Source organism: Lactuca virosa, chromosome 6 (assembly GCF_052849685.1).
Source record: "Lactuca virosa cultivar CGN04683 chromosome 6, Lactuca_virosa_CGN04683_v6, whole genome shotgun sequence".
In the NCBI taxonomy this organism is placed as follows: Eukaryota; Viridiplantae; Streptophyta; class Magnoliopsida; order Asterales; family Asteraceae; genus Lactuca; species Lactuca virosa.
In genome coordinates, this window is record NC_136431.1 from 41,076,774 (window position 1) to 41,093,046 (window position 16,273).

General features: G+C 32.9%; 3 protein-coding genes and 1 pseudogene across 3 annotated transcripts; 2 read left to right on the forward strand and 2 right to left on the reverse strand.

Moving 5' to 3' along the window:
- Positions 1-1,228: 1,228 nt before the first annotated feature.
- On the reverse strand, positions 1,229-2,054 carry LOC145120439 (large ribosomal subunit protein uL6m-like). Its single transcript, XM_079056265.1, has 2 exons — positions 1,924-2,054; positions 1,229-1,678 (listed from the first exon to the last, which is right to left on the reverse strand). Exon 2 carries the CDS (start codon positions 1,665-1,667, stop codon positions 1,359-1,361), a length of 309 nt encoding a protein of 102 aa, XP_078912391.1. The 5' UTR covers positions 1,668-1,678; positions 1,924-2,054; the 3' UTR covers positions 1,229-1,358.
- Positions 2,055-3,644: 1,590 nt separating this feature from the next.
- On the forward strand, positions 3,645-5,983 carry DNMT2 (DNA methyltransferase-2). Its single transcript, XM_079055916.1, has 10 exons — positions 3,645-3,780; positions 3,877-3,987; positions 4,186-4,279; positions 4,373-4,491; positions 4,578-4,700; positions 4,786-5,023; positions 5,197-5,291; positions 5,400-5,462; positions 5,553-5,617; positions 5,747-5,983. Exons 1-10 carry the CDS (start codon positions 3,709-3,711, stop codon positions 5,823-5,825), a joined length of 1,059 nt encoding a protein of 352 aa, XP_078912042.1. The 5' UTR covers positions 3,645-3,708; the 3' UTR covers positions 5,826-5,983.
- Positions 5,984-8,590: 2,607 nt separating this feature from the next.
- On the forward strand, positions 8,591-11,338 carry LOC145120760 (Pentatricopeptide repeat (PPR) superfamily protein). Its single transcript, XM_079056555.1, has one exon. It carries the CDS (start codon positions 8,654-8,656, stop codon positions 11,216-11,218), a length of 2,565 nt encoding a protein of 854 aa, XP_078912681.1. The 5' UTR covers positions 8,591-8,653; the 3' UTR covers positions 11,219-11,338.
- Positions 11,339-11,671: 333 nt separating this feature from the next.
- On the reverse strand, positions 11,672-15,466 carry LOC145121483 (ammonium transporter 2 member 5 pseudogene; annotated as a pseudogene).
- Between the last annotated feature and the right edge of the window lie 807 nt (positions 15,467-16,273).

Sequence of the window (16,273 nt, forward strand, 5' to 3'; positions counted from 1 at the left end):
AATTCATCATTTTATACTAACAAATGGCATCTCTAAAAACGGAAGTTATAGAGTCGCCGATGAGTTGTCGTATGATGGAGTCATGTGCAATGATAGGAGCGTGGTTGTTGGCATAAATGAAGATGGTAAGAAGGAGAGTGCTTGAGGCTGGAGGTTTTGATGGAGTCATGTAGACGATAAGGACTTGGTTCAATTTAGCCCTGTCAAAAATACCCGTTACCCGAATTACCCGCCTTATTTTTTCGGGTATCGGGTAAATCGGGTCGGATAAATCAGGTATCGGGTAAAAAATTTCGGGTATTTAGGTAACCCGATTTTTTTTCAGGTCGGGTAAAGGGTAAATGTTTTGAGTTTCGGGTATACCCGATTACCCGAAAATTTATTAAACAAATAATGGCCCAATATCTTTTATTATTATCAGTGATTCATTCCATGTTCGTCCAAAGTCCAAATCCCATTCCCAGCTCCCTGCCTCCCTCGTTCTATTTTCTCGTCAAAAAACCCTCGTTCTATTTCATTCCGTGTTCATCACAGATCGAGATCAACTCCACTACTCCAGCCGGTCGTCCCCGTCGCCGCCTCGCCGGTCACAGCCTCGCAGCGTCAAAAAACCCTCGTCACAGCCTCGCAGTATCCTCGTCCCCGGCAAAAATTACTTGGCTTGAATGTAATGGCCCAATATCGTTATTTGTTTTGTTTTTGTTTATCTGAAATTTGGCTCGTTATTTGTTTTGTTTTCGTTTCTATTTGACTACAAGAAGAGTATTTGACAGATTGAAGTTGGATTGCTTACTAATCCAAATGCTATTGTTTGATTATTCATGAATCAGAATCTGTTTGGAATTTGGATTTCAACCTTTTAGTTTTATTCTATTTGTATTGCTTTTGTTTTACCCCTAAATATGGTTCTGTCATTAGAAACATAAACACATCCTAATATGTGAAAGCTAGTGTTCTAAAGATAGTAAAATTTCTGAAAAGTTTTGACGTGTACTCTGGTAAGCAAGCACTACTGCTTCTATATCCTTTTGCAATGGAGTTTCTACTATAGTACTAAAGACTTTGTCCCAAGGGCAAAAAAGTCTTTTCCCATTAAACCTAACAAAAAATTTAGACAGCTTAGGGACCATATCTAACTATATCTATGGATTTGGAAACTACAATAACCTTTGAAATTAAAATCAATATTTGCAATAAACAAAAACCAACCCATTCGAGTTCCACATAATTATCAAAAGCAACAAATTTGCAATAAAAACCAAGTACATATATATCCAAAAAGTTATTCAAAACATTTCTTAGACACAAATCAATCCAATGCAAAGCAATTCCAAGAAATCAGAAGCTCAAACGTAAAGTTATTTTGATTTCTTGCCCTGTTTTTTCTTAATAACTTCATCAACATACATAATACCTTTGCCTTTGTAAACCTCCGGTGGCTTACAGCTGCGAACGGCGGCAGCAAACTGGTGCACCCTTTGCTTGTCAATTCCGGTGCAACAAACGATATTTGGTTTGAAACAAAACACACGAACAGCAGGAGGCACTGATAATTCAACTTCGTGGCTGTACCCCAGCTTCAGAAACAATAAACGTCCTTCTGATTCCGCTCTAGCTTTGAATCCAACTCCCACGATCTTCAAAAACCGAAAGAATTGAGCTTCCATTTTATCAATCACTGTTTATAAAGATTAAACCATAACTCCGACTATCTTCAGAAACTCGATTGGTTGCATTAACAACTCAATTTGACTGTTAGGTTAAACAACAATTCTAGAATTGAGGATTTTCTCGATTATAAACTGAATCATTTTCTCGATTAGAACCCTAAATAACAAGTGAATGCGGAAATCGACAAGAACAACCCACCGAGGCACCTGATCGTAAGTTTTATGACTATATACATAGGGAGAGGATAGATACCTTAAGGTCGCCGGAGAGAGCTAATGCCGCCGTCGATGTTAGAAGAGAAGCAGTCGCCTGAGGAAAACAATCAACGAGCGCGATGTGGTGTTATCACTGTGGGTTCCCAATGAAAGAAAACAAAAACCCTTTAATCATCTTTTACCACAATTCACTTTTGCCCCTTGTAGTTTTAAGTTTTAGAGTGTGGTTGTTACTTTTTGGTTAAATGTTTTTGTACTTGCTATGATTTTTTTTTTCACAAAATATGACAATATTGTCGTTCAAAATATTTACTTGTTTATTGTTAAAAAAATTTACTTGTTTATTGTTAAAATTTTAATTTATTAATGTAGGAGTGACCTACTCGGTAAGACATTGGCTTTCAATAAAGGAGGTCAAATATTCAAATTTTGATGATTTCAACTAGAAGTTGTTCAAAAAAGAGTATGCGATATACTTCGATATCTTAGTATATCGTCTAAAGGGAGAGTCTTCTTTCCATATCTTTACCAAAACAAAAGGCCATAATGTATGGACGAGAATCCATTTTTATTTTATTGCAACGTAGATATAACATGTGTTAGTAAAGTGAATAATACATATTTTTTTGACACCAAATATATCATAACTAGCAACTTATTTTAGGTCAATAACTACCAAAATAAACAAAACATTTCAAATTATAAAAATGGAAAGAGTTTAAGGATAGGATAATTACATATTATTTTCAAAATAATCCAGATTTTTTTTTGTCTTAATCTATATTTCCAAGTTCAATCCCATAAGGATTGGCGGAATACCTTCGTGGATGTTCGGGAAGGGGTGGCGGACAAGTTTTGGTGAGAACACCGTCTAATGGTGTCTTGGTACCACCAATCCCAAGTTCATCCTACTTTTGTTCCTACCAATCCCAAGTTTCTCAAGTTCATCCTACTTTTGTTCCTACAAATCCTACTATCCAATTAAATTATGACATGTGTCGTATTAGTATATTAAAATATTATTAAATAAACATTAAATATTACATATGTCACTATTTAATTGGGTAGGAGGATTTGTATGAACAAAAAGTAGGATGATATTTAATTTCTCATTTGGGATTGTTTCAAGTTTTCTTTATCACCCTACAACTATCTTTCATTTTATATGCAATAACACTTGTAACATACAAGTTATCAATATACACTTCTTGACTATGTGGGACGAGAGAGACAAAAAGGATATCATTTTCAATGATTATAAATGGTTAAATAATTTTCAAAATTGCATTTGCATTGCCTACCATCATTCCATGAACTTCCATGTGTACATTTTATCTAAAAATTATTTTAAAATAGACTGTTAATAATATTATTATAAATTTAATTAGTCATTAACCATTATAACATGTCAAATGTTATTAAATAATATTATTTTTGACAATTAACAAATAACAATATATAAATAACCAAGAGTATTTAAGGCTTTAAACTTTCTCAAAATTTTGAACATCTAAAAAATCAATTGATAGTTTTTCATGTACTTAAATCTCATAATTTAATTTTTACAAGTGTGTCATGGCTTATGAATAGTTTTTCATTTAGATTTGAGATGTTCAAGATTTTGAGAAAGTTTAAATATTCTTGGTTATTTATATATTGTTACAGTATTTGTTAATTACCATATTCGATTAGTTTGTAGATATATTTATATTTAATATTATATCAATATTCGATTATGCCTAAAGAGTAAAGCCCTAACATTGTCATTCAAAGCCCTAAAAAACGGCAAATAACGGAACACTTGCTAATAATTTCTTTACTCATGGAAGAAAAAGCTTTGCGCGAAGAACAGCCATGGCGATTGCTCGAATTTTACAGCGGCGTTGGTGGCATGGTAACCCAACCTAACCCTGCTCTCTTTAATCATTTGAATGCTTTTTATTCAAGATTGCTTTTTTAATAACATTTGAGGCATGGTGGAATTGACCAGAGATATTCGGCGATTAAGGCCGGAGTGAATGCAAAAATGGTTGAAGCTTTCGACATAAACGACTTGGCTAATGATGTTTATGAGCATAATTTTGGGCATCGGCCATTTCAGGTATATCTTTGATAATACAGTTCACGAGCTATAACGAGCCTATGGTAATTCCTTGTAACGATTGCATCACAGTTTTCGTTGCTTGCTCTTCTTTCAAGTTCAATTTTGTGATGAATCGATACAAATGTACAAACTCATAACAATGTTTATCAAAATGGATCAAATAGTTACTTCTGTTCATTTTGGGGATGAATATAGGGCAACATTCAGACCTTAACCGCTGCCGATCTTGATCGTTACAAAGTAAACGTGTGGCTTCTTTCTCCTCCATGTCAACCTTATACACGACAAGGTAAGATCTTAACATTTATCACATTTCCCTATTCTTTTTTTCAAATAATCATTCATTGATTATAATTTATCCCCAAGCTAAGCCTGTTTTTAGGTCTTCAGAAACAATCTGCTGATGCTCGAGCCTTTTCTTTTCTTCAAATTCTTGAAATCATACCACAACTGATGCTACCTCCATCCATGCTCTTTGTTGAAAATGTAGTTGGATTTGAGGTTTGAAATCAAGATTCAACCTAAAGTTTCAATCTTTTTATTAATAGATACATTTTCTATATACCGTTTTTGTTGTTTTGTTTCAGACATCTGATACACATCAGAAGATGATTCAGATACTCAAAGAAAACCAATTTGTGACACAAGAGTTCATATTAAGCCCACTGCAATTTGGTGTCCCTTACTCACGTCCCCGTTACTTTTGCCTTGTATGTTATTTCTACACACCATTAATGAAAAAATGGATCCAAATAAATAAAAAAAATTGGTTTTACATTTTTTAATTTTTTTCAGGCAAAAAGAAAACCTTTATCTTTCTGCAACCCAGAGTTCAATGGACAACTTCTTTATGTGCCAAAACCATTATTTGGTGAAAATGATAATGAGATGCTACAAACATGCCTTCCTATAGAAAGTTTTTTGGAATTTGTAAACTCCAAGGGCAAAAATGGAACATTTTCAGATGAAGAAGATTCTTTAAATAAGTATTTGGTTCCATCAAATTTGATAGAAAGATGGGGGAGTGCTATGGGTATCCTTGAAGTTATCTGATTCTTTTTGACTTGATATAGAAAGAACGACTTAATAGAGAAAAAGACAGAGGAATGAGGCTTTTCCCATTTAAGTCCTAACTTTTTACAAATTTGCCCTTATTGGTTTTTTTTTTTCAAAATGATGCAAAAGTTGTTTCTTAAAGTGGAATAGATATTGTGTATCCTGATTCAAAGCGGTGTTGTTGTTTTACAAAGAGTTATTATCGTTATGTGAAGGGAACTGGCTCCCTTTTGGCGACTATTATGGTAATTTTCCACAAACATTATATTTGTATTTTTATTGCATATAAACTATCATTCTTGTGAAAAAAAATAGAAAGAATCATACTGAAAAATGCAAATGGTTATTTGCAGCCTATTACAAGAGACAAAACAACACTTGAGGAACTTTGTCTCAGATACTTCACCCCTAGAGAGGTTTGTAGGTTTTATTAATTTTTAATTATTATACTTAATTCATTATGGACTTTCTTTTTTATTAATTTTATAATAAAAATCATATTGTAGGTTTCCAATTTACACTCTTTCCCTAAAGAATTTGAGTTCCCAGAACATGTGACTCTTCGACAACGGTATGTTGTTTTTTTTTCCATTTTATACCCTTACAAAGTTATGATTTAGAAGTTTGTATTTTTAAATGATTTTTATTACGATTAAAGTGTGTATCTTTCTTTTTTTTTTTTTTTTTTTTTTTTTTGCAGTTATGCATTGCTGGGAAACAGTTTAAGTGTAGCAGTGGTTGCTCCATTGCTTCATTATTTATTTAGTGAGTCATCATAGTTTTGGTGTTGTGGACATTTTTATGAAGCTGAAACTGGCACCATATGTAGTATAAAGATTTGTTTATATTGTATTGATATGATTGTGTTTATGTAGTATGTATTGTTTGAGTTTTTTGCTTAATGGAGTTGATGGGCTAAGGGGTTGTTTCTTTTTGACTTAATGAGTTAAGCACTTAATCTAGATAGTTATATATGCTTGTTTCTTTTTGACTTAACATAGACAGAATGAATACTTAATCTAGATATGCTATCAAACTATTTCTTCAAACAAATGAATACTTCCATATTCAGAGGTAAGTCTTGACACTAGTTTCGATATTATCCTGAAACTAAGAGAAAAAGTGGATTCTTAAGCTGGAACCCATCGTATTTGGTATTAACTTTGCGAAAGATGTCCCATAACTTAAAAGTCCTTTCAAAAATCATAAATAGTTTGTTAAAAAATACGAGTGCATGAAAATCAAGGCAAGAAACTATGTATCAAAACAAAGTCTAACTATTTCGAACTTCTCAAAAAGGATTCTAAATATCCAAGCTAGCTCCTTGAATATACAAAAATAGTGCTATAATTTGTTCCTACTAAGCACATGTCAATCTAGTATCTTAGGCTTGGGAAGAACATGATGAAGACGACCCTAACAAGCCTGATCCTGACCCTGACATTTTAGAGGCCTTGTGCGAAAATCAAGGTGAGGCCCCATAAAATTTTTCTTGTTAAATATTATTAAATAAATTTTTTTATCACTATATTCTAAAGTCAAAGTTGATAATAAATATCTCATAAATTCACTACCATAATTTCATGTCTCTGCTCAGTAGATGTTCCGGTTTATAGGATCATTGATGTTCACTAAAATATCTTCTTTGTCATCACCGTTACAATTCAAGATGACTATATCTTCATCTACACAAGACATATCTTCTAGCATTTACAGTTCAACTTCTTCTTCTCTGAGTTCTTTCACAACATCTTGAACTACTTAGGTTTTCCACAACTTCATGAACTTCATCCATGTTTTTTGGCACACGCAATTTAGCTTCTTCTTTTTTATGTTCTTCCACAACTATTTCTTCATTACAATGGTATTTCGAAATTTGTTAGACGACAAATCAATTAATAGATTTAGCAAAGAATAAATTATTCTTTTTGATTTTTTGTATGTTTAGAAATTAAAACTATTCAAATTTTATAGTTAGATGCATATTTTTTAATTAAAAAAAATCAATGTTAATAACTTAACAATATATGTTTATCAAAATGTTAATGTTTAAAATAGTGAGAGCATCAAACAAAATTCTTGTTTTCTAATCTTTCTAATTGTTAGACTATATAATATTAATATTATAAGCCAAAAAATAGGAAGCCTATTGTCCCCCTCCCCCACCACCACCCTAAAATCCACCAATGTCTTATTGTAACCTCTTTATAATAAACATTGAAAAGCTAAAGAAATAAAACACAATGATAAAGTGAAAAACACAATTCACAAGACACTATACTACACAAAAAGATAAACAAAAAACATTATTATTATTATTATTATTATTATTATTTTACTTTCCCTGCGTCATTATGGGTTTATAAATAAATCATTCATACAAAAAGGAGCATTTGGCCTAGGAGGGAAAGCACTCAAGCACGGTTGCGACTTTGGAAATTTAAAGAGATAAGTGATACTCACTATAGTCAGGGATACAGTTAGAGGGCTTAGAAGTGATCAAGGCGACTACAAACAACTCAACGAAATATCAAGATTCAAGACAGAAAAATGACAGTTTCCAGAAAAAGAGAGACGAACAACATTGACGATCTACTGACGCTGTTATTAGGTGTGTTAGGGTTTAATATTTTTGGTGAGTTTAATAAAAAACTATAATGTTTGCTTGAACTCATATTAGAAACATATATGTATTTTTCTGATATAGATATTTTCTTGAAATTGTGGATAAATTATAGAATTTTTTATTTTCGTTGATTTTTTGATTTTCGTTGATTTTTTTCACAGTTAAAATTATTTTAAGATTGTAACCAAATGTTACATTGTGTATATAGCTAACTGCTAATTTTCTTTAATAATAACACAAAAAAAATGTATTTTATGAAAATACCAACATCATTACTATATATGTCCCTAAATTTGGAGGCCCCTTAAAATCGGAGGCCCTGTACGACCGCACTACTCGCACACCCTCAGGGCTGCCACTGGACCTAACAACCCAATTGTTGGAACCACGACTAAGCCTTCAACAATGCAACCCACTGCCTTAGCTGCCTCGACCCTATAACCATGATAGCTTTGGGTCAAGCTAGCCACAACCCACCTTGTTGGGTCTAGGCCCAACTGTAACACCAAGACTGGCCCCCTTCTCGGCCTACGCAGGAAACCCGACAACAAGTGACTTAACGACAGTATCGATTACCCTTGGTGGCGATCGAGGCTTCTCCAGAGATGATGGTTCTCTAGCAACAACACAACATTTTTCCATCGATGTTTTTGGATTATTTTTTATTTTAAAATTGGTTTCCTTCATAGATTTTGATCAATGATTCATAAACTGATTTTAGGATTGAGTAATGGGTATAGACAATGAACTATGCTTTTATTTTAGTATTTAATGTGTGTGATATGATTGTAGATTTATAGGGATTATTGTCTTTGATACAAAATAAAGGTAACAATATGAGTAGGGGTGTTAACTGTAACATTTTGGAAATACAGAGGTTCAAAGTAAACATGATGGTTTAACAGAGCTACTGAACTAGGGTTTTGTTTCTCTGTCTTCAATTTTTTTGTTTCAGAAAAACACTCCGATAATCGAACAAACATGAGATCTCGCTTCCCTCCTCCATTGATTTCCACATTTCTTGTTCGACCCCATTCAATAAAAGGACCTCTTTCATCATTTTCTTCAATCTCCGACGATAATCCGTCCTTAGAACACGAAATTCCGATCTCAAAATCCCAATCTTTTGATAAACCCAATCATACACAGTCACTAAATCTGAAAACCGAAAAACCATTCTCACAAGATCAAGTTTTGACTCAAACCCATGTCACAGAAGTTCTACTTTCTCATAGAAATGACCCAAATCTCGCCCTGACGCACTTTAAATGGGCTACGAGAAAAATGATTATACGAGATAACGAGATTAGTGACCCGTTTCTTGCTCTTGTCCATATCTTAATCTGTTCAGAAAAACACTATGGAACGGCTAAGAAGTTGATTAGCAAATGTGTTACAGAGCTTGCATTTCCTGGGCCAGGTGAGCTCGTTTCTCAATTTGTTTCTACTGCAGAGAGGTTTCAATTTGATTACAATTCAAATTCTAGGGTTATAAATTACTTACTCTGTAGTTTGGTTCGAGCCTCTCGATTGGAAGACGCTGTTACTTGTTTCAGGAAAATGATTGAAAAAAATATCATTCCATGTGTTCCATATGTCCATGTTCTCTTGAATGCAATGGTTAGGAATAATATGTTCACTGAAGCTCGAGCTACATTCAATGATATAGTAAGGATGCAAATTCCATATGATTGTGCTACAATTAGAGTTATAATTCGTGGGAGTTGCCATGAAGGTAAAGTTGAAGAAGCTGCAGAGTATTTTTGGGATGCAAAGGCAAATGGGATTGAACTCGATGCAATAACATATAGTACAGCTATTCATGCTATTTGCAAGAAACCAGATGCCATGTCAGCATGTGCATTGTTGAATGAGATGAAGGAAAAAGGATGGGTTCCTTCTGAGGGAACTTATACTAATGTCATTGTAGCTTGTGTGAAACAGAAGTATATGATAGATGCATTAAGGTTAAAAGATGAAATGGTTGATAATGGTGTTCCTATGAATATAGTAGCTGCCACAAGTTTGATGAAGGGGTACTGTGTTAATGGAGATCTTCATAGTGCTTTGGATTTGTTGGAAAAGAGTGTTGAAAATGGTCTTTGTCCAAATAGGATCACATACTCGATTCTTATTGAAGGGTGCTTCAACAATGGTGATTATGAAAAAGGTTTTGAATTATACAACCGAATGAAAAACGAAGGTATAAAACCAAATGTTTACAATGTCAATTCTTTGATAATAAGGTATTTTGAGGCTGGTTTGATAAAAGAAGCTATTAACCTCTTTGATGAAGCTATTGAAAGTGGTATTGCAAATGTATTCACATACAACAATCTTATTTCATGGTTTTGTAAAGTGGATAAATCGAATGAAGCTTATAATATGTTTGAAAAGATGATGAAAAATGGAGTTTCTCCAAGTATTGTTACATACAACAACATTATACTCGGTTATTGCAAAAGTGGTGACATGGATGTTGCATTGGATGTGTTTAACAAGATGCAAGAAAATGGTTTGAAACCTAATGTTGTCACTTATAGTATTTTAATCGATGGGTATTTTAGGAAAGGCAAAAAGGAGGAAGCTTTGACTATCTTTGACCAAATCTTTGAGTTAGGGTTTCTTCCATCTGACTACACGTTCAATATACTCATTAAAGGTTTATCCAAACTTGGTCAAACATCCGAGGCTTGTTTAATGTTGGAAAAAGTCAAGAAAATGGGGTTCAATCCACATTGTATGACATATAATAGCATTATAGATGGATTTATCAAAGAGGGTAGTCTTAATTCCGCATTAGCTATTTATACTTCAATGCATGAATCGGGTGTTACCCCTAATGTTTTCACATACACATCTTTAATATATGGATTTTGCAAATTCAAGAACATGGATCTTGCTTTGAAAATGAGAAATGAGATGAAAAACAAAGGACTTGAATTAGATATTGTAACATACGGTGTTTTGATAGATGGATTTTCCAAAAATCGGGACATGGGAAGTGCAAATGAAATCTTTAATGAGATTCGTCAAGTGGGATTATCTCCAAATACAACGGTTTACAATTCCATGATTAGTGGATTTAGGAATCTTGATAACATAGAACAAGCTCTTGTTTTTCACAAAAAGATGATAAATGAGGGGATTTTATGCGATTTGGCTACTTACACTACATTGATTGATGGATTGCTTAAATCAGGGAGAATAATTTGTGCTTCTGAATTGTATTTAGAGATGCTTGCAAAGAATATAGAGCCAGATGTTATTATGTATACGGTTTTGGTCAACGGTTTATGTAACAAAGGTCAACTAGAAGATGCAAGGAAAATCTTGGAAGAGATGGGTAGGGAGGGTAGGGTTCCTAATGTGGTTATTTATAATTCATTGATTGGAGGGTATTTTAGGGAAGGAAATTTGCAAGAGGCTTTTAAGTTGCATGATGAGATGCTTGATAGAGGTCTTGTACCCGATGATAAAACTTATGATATTCTTGTTATGGGTAAAGTCAAAGAGGGTGAGTCAACTTCTTTCAAGTCAACATGACAGAAATTCTGTAAGGTACTTTTTTCTGGTTTTGGTTCTATGTTGTACAGTTGTTATAATAGTGGTGATTTTGGTCTACAAGATTCTGTTATACTATAATTTTAAAGGGTATATTAGGTATTTGAGTAATAATCGCCATCGGGTGTGTTTTTTCTTCTTATAGTGTTGTTAACTATAAGAGAGCTGAGTGAAAAGTAATTCAAAGAAGGTAAAAAAAAGGAGGGTAATAATGTAATTTTTGTTTTCCTATGCTATAATAACAACATAACTATATCAAAATCGCTATATACAATCAAATGAAAGTGCATTGTTATTCCTTGCATTCAACCCCCAAATAACAACATAAACATATCAAAATCACTTTATACATTTGAAACTGATTATTGTTTTCAAGTGTGACAATAATGTTTTTGCAAGAACTCATAAACTTGAAAATCTATCTAATTTTCACATCTATTCAACCGAAATCATACCACTCTTACTTGGGGTTTCAATATCATTATAATAACTCGAGTATTTTCCAACCATCTCTCCTTTCTCCCAAATAGCATAAGCTTCTTCTCCATGAACTGCCTCATCTCCAACTTCCATGTCCTCATAAGACAACCTCAAAGGCACAATTAATCTCACGAATAAACACACTAAACTTGTCATCACAATATTAAGCACAATCACAAACAAAATCCCAAGCAATTGAATCCTCATTTGTCGAAATCCTAAACAGATGCTTTGTGATGTCCCGAGGTGCAATCCATGAAAGAATCCCATGTATTTACTTGTACTTCCATAGAAAAGTTTGCACAAATGAGGCTCCGAGAAGAGTCCGGTGAGAATGCCACCCAAGATTCCGGCAATGGCGTGTGTGTGCAACATCGCCATTGTGTCGTCCACCTTTTGGAGCAGTTTGATCTTTTTCTGCAATACCATCATTGTGAACCATGGGATTGAGCCAGAGAAAATTCCCATAACAATTGCAGCGTATCCTTGCACTAACCCTATAAATATAAAGATTTCAGAAATTGTCATGGGGTTGTACAATAGCACACACACGATAAATTTTAGGTCTTTTTGTTACACATGAGGACACAATATAAAACGGAACATAACAAGTTTTAGTGTGTTTGTTATATATCAAATTAGTACGAGACAGATGTTAATGAGATAAAAAATACATTTTCCCCGTAAAAATGTGCGACAGACTTGTTTGATCTGTGCAAAAGACATGATTTTTTTTAATTGCAGATCGAAAATAGCCCTAAAGGGGTTTGTTGATCAATTTTCATCTGGTTCATTCTCATCTAGTCATGTCTCGTGTAACAAATAAAGCCTTATGTAGTGTTTGTGCGAGAGAATAGGAGTGTAGTGCCAATAATAATAATAATAATAATAATAATAAAAGAATTAAACTTGTTTTGTTTAAGGAAAAGAAATTGACCGTTTTTAATTTCAATTGTTAACTAAAGTTTTTTTATTTTATTTTATTTTTTATTTTTAAATTCCATTATAGAATGTAATAAAAATTTATAATGTGATCCATTTATATCTGTAATATTTTTAATAAAAGTATTTTTATAGACATTCATTATTGTACTTAAATTGTGATTAGTTTCATAAGAGGGCCAGATTTTTAAAAAAAAAAATTCATTTGGGTTTTAACTACCTTTTATCACACATTAAGTCTCACGTTAGATCTCTTGGTTTGTAAATAATAAATTCTATAGTTATAATTAAGTAATATATAGAATAGTATTAAGACTATGTCGGTTAATATACATAAATGAATAACAAACTATTTTTGTGTATTCCACAAAATATCATTATCCAAAAAAAAAAAAAAATAGTATCAAAAGCGAAACAACTGAAACTTTTTCCCCACAAAATATTGTTGTCTTGATGATATTTTATGAACAAAACAATTAGTTCATACATATTGATGATACGTTTTAAAACAATGATGTTTTTATAAAAAACAAGTGCAACCCATTTATGATATCCAAATTTCAAATGAAAACTCATTCATTTCCTACAAGCTAACAATATAATGATTCATTTTATTAGGCTCTTTATTCAACTACTTTGTCCATTCTATTTTATCCAACAAAATATATATATATATATATATATATATATATATATATATATATATATATATATATATATATATATATATATGTATATACTTTTCTTTGGAGGGAGAGGGTTATAAATTATAAGTACCTGCTCCGGGTGTTATGCAAACCAGACCAGTGATCATGCCTTGAACTGCACCAAAAATGGAGGGTTTCTTGAAGAAAATGATATCGAGGATGAGCCACGTGAGGAGGCTTGTAGCAGCACATACATGAGTGTTCAAAACAGCTAAAGAAGCGTCCATGCTTGCGACATATGGGGCTCCACCATTAAACCCGGTCCAACCCATCCATAATAAACCCGCACCGGCTAACATGAGTATCATGTTGTTGGGACGAAAACTTTCCCTATCCGCAGTCAACCTAGGACCAACCTGTATGTACAAAATGTTTAATTCCAAAAATAGAAAGAGATACTAAAATAGAGAGATGCTTAAAGACTAGTCTAAGTCGGTCTTACATGGTCTAGTTTTTTGAACAAACAAAACCATTCCTTTTTATTGGTTTAGTTTGGTCCGATGTTTCTTTTTTATCCTGCCGGATTTTTCTTGACAAAAAATAAATTTTAGTATTTTCTATAGAACACTTTTAGTATAAGAATTCAATAATTACTAAGGAATAAATATTAAAAAAAACATATTAGTACTATTTTATATAACATTCAATTACAGTTAAGGGCAGACATAGAGGGTTACCAGGGTGGCCGGTAAAGCACTCAAATTTTACAACACAATGTACTTTTTTTGAGAAATTTTCCAGCGTAATATAAATTTTCTAGTATGCCACCTCAAAAATCATATGTAGTACCCTGAGATTTTGTCATGCGTCTACTCCGACTATAAAGTATAAACATAATTTTAAACATCCACTATAAGAAAACTTTCTAATTAAATTTTTATTTCTCATATAAAGACAATTCAACATACCAAAACACATACATATCTATATTATAGTAGGTTTTTTCAAAATGTTTCTTTCTAGGAAACTTATCTATTATATTTTTAATAAAAGTATCATTCTAAGAAGGATTTCTGTCCTCTTATGATTTTAACACCGGTTTCAATCCAATTTAGGGTAGATCTTAGTTTGTTCACATAGTAGTTTTAGTTTTAAACTAGTTTAGGATTCTTTTTGGTTTGTTTAAAGACTTTTTAGTTGTTTTTAGACGGAAATAAGTTTCAGTTTGAAACCTCTTTTTTATTAATTTAAGAGAAATCAAATATCCTTCTATCTTTTGTTCTTCTTATCATTAGATTCAGGTAAGTATCAAAATCAAAAAAATAAATTAAGAACAAGAATTAATGGATAACTCGTGTTATTGTTTTATAAAAGTACGAAGATAAATAGAAAAAAAAAGTACATGTTATTGTTTTATAAGAGTACCAAGATAAATAGAAAAAAAATTAGAAAATATTTAATTTTTCGGTTGTAGTTTTGGACTCTTTTCACATCTCTTACCAAAAGTACAAGGAATTACCCAATAAGCAGCGGTGTAACCTGCAACTCCTGAAGACACATGGATAACATAACCACCTGCATAATCAATGATTCCCATTTTACTCAGCCAACCTTCCGGAGACCAAATAGTAAACGCACCAAAAGTATACGAAAAAGTCAACCATAAAGGAACAAACAACATCCATGCATAAAAATTCATCCTTCCCAAAACTGCCCCCGCAATCAGAATCAAAGTGATCGCTGCAAACACAAACTGAAAAAACACCATAGTCGCATTCGGAAACATTCCTAAATAAGCTTGTTCAAGAAGGTACTTCTGTTCAAGGGCAATATAGGCTTTTCCCCATACAGGAACAAGTTTATCACCAAAAGAAAGCCTGTATCCCCAACATACCCAACAAACGAGAACCATTGCAAAGGCATATAACGCCATGAAAGCAGAATTCACTGCCCATTTCTTCTTCACAGCGCCGCCGTACAAGATTATAAGACCTGGGACACTTTGCATGCCGACTAACGTCGCCGCCACTAGCTGCCATGCATTGTCGGCTTTGTTCATCCATTCTGGGCTTGCTTCGTCGGGTAACAAGTTCGGAGGGAATGAAAAGGGTTGTGTTAGATTGAAGAGCGGCGGAGATGGTGGTGAGAATGAGAAACTCATCTTTTTGAACGTAAATCGAGAAGTGAAAATGGTGTCATTTATTGCGAGTTTCACCGGCCATGTTAGTGGTAGTGATGTCGATGATTTCAAGGTACAAGTCGTTATTGAAGTTATAATATTATAATTTGATTATCGAATCATGATATTGGTATTGATGTTGCTACTTCCATCTGGCATTTCTGGTGAATTTGGTGAACAATTAGAATGGACAAAAACGAAGCTATTCGGTAAAGATCAAGATAGATCCAACGGTTAGAATGCATAATGTAAAGCAAGAATTGTCGTTATGAAAGTATTTATGAATCGATCAACAATGAATCAGTCATTGTTGAATAGTTTATGCGAAGAACCATGAAATGTTGACAGAAAGTATAATCTAATGGCAAAAATCTTAACATGGAGGACAAAGTAAAGGTTTAAAAAGTAGAAGCTAATAGGACAAAATGATGGAATTAGTGACGAGGGAGAATCTTGTATTATTATCAGGAGCGATGCTATACTTCACGTGTCTACCCCTTCAAGAAAATTTACTTAATATATATTTTTTTATCTTATAAGATTTCTTTTCCGGCAGCCTAGGTTTACCTGTTATAAATGCTTATGTGGTTTCTTTTAATAAAAATGAGGTAGAAATAATAGTGGGTGTTTGTGTTAGGCGTTTAAAAAAAACAATGTTTAATTTCTTCAATAACATGTGAATCAATGAAGGAAGCATAATCTTTGTTACGAGGTTAGTTTTCATGGTGATGTTTTCTTGATTTGCAATGGAAGCATAATCTTTGTTACGTGAGAATGATTTTTGTATAT

Coding starts and splice junctions, on each gene's coding strand:
- DNMT2 (XM_079055916.1), top strand. CDS start 3,709: ATGGAAGAAAAAGCTTTGCGCGAAGAACAGCCATGGCGATTGCTCGAA. Junction 3,781..3,876: donor ACAGCGGCGTTGGTGGCATG/GTAACCCAACCT, acceptor GGAATTGACCAG/AGATATTCGGCGATTAAGGC. Junction 5,463..5,552: donor GATACTTCACCCCTAGAGAG/GTTTGTAGGTTT, acceptor ATCATATTGTAG/GTTTCCAATTTACACTCTTT.
- LOC145120760 (XM_079056555.1), top strand. CDS start 8,654: ATGAGATCTCGCTTCCCTCCTCCATTGATTTCCACATTTCTTGTTCGA.
- LOC145120439 (XM_079056265.1), bottom strand. CDS start 1,667: ATGGAAGCTCAATTCTTTCGGTTTTTGAAGATCGTGGGAGTTGGATTC.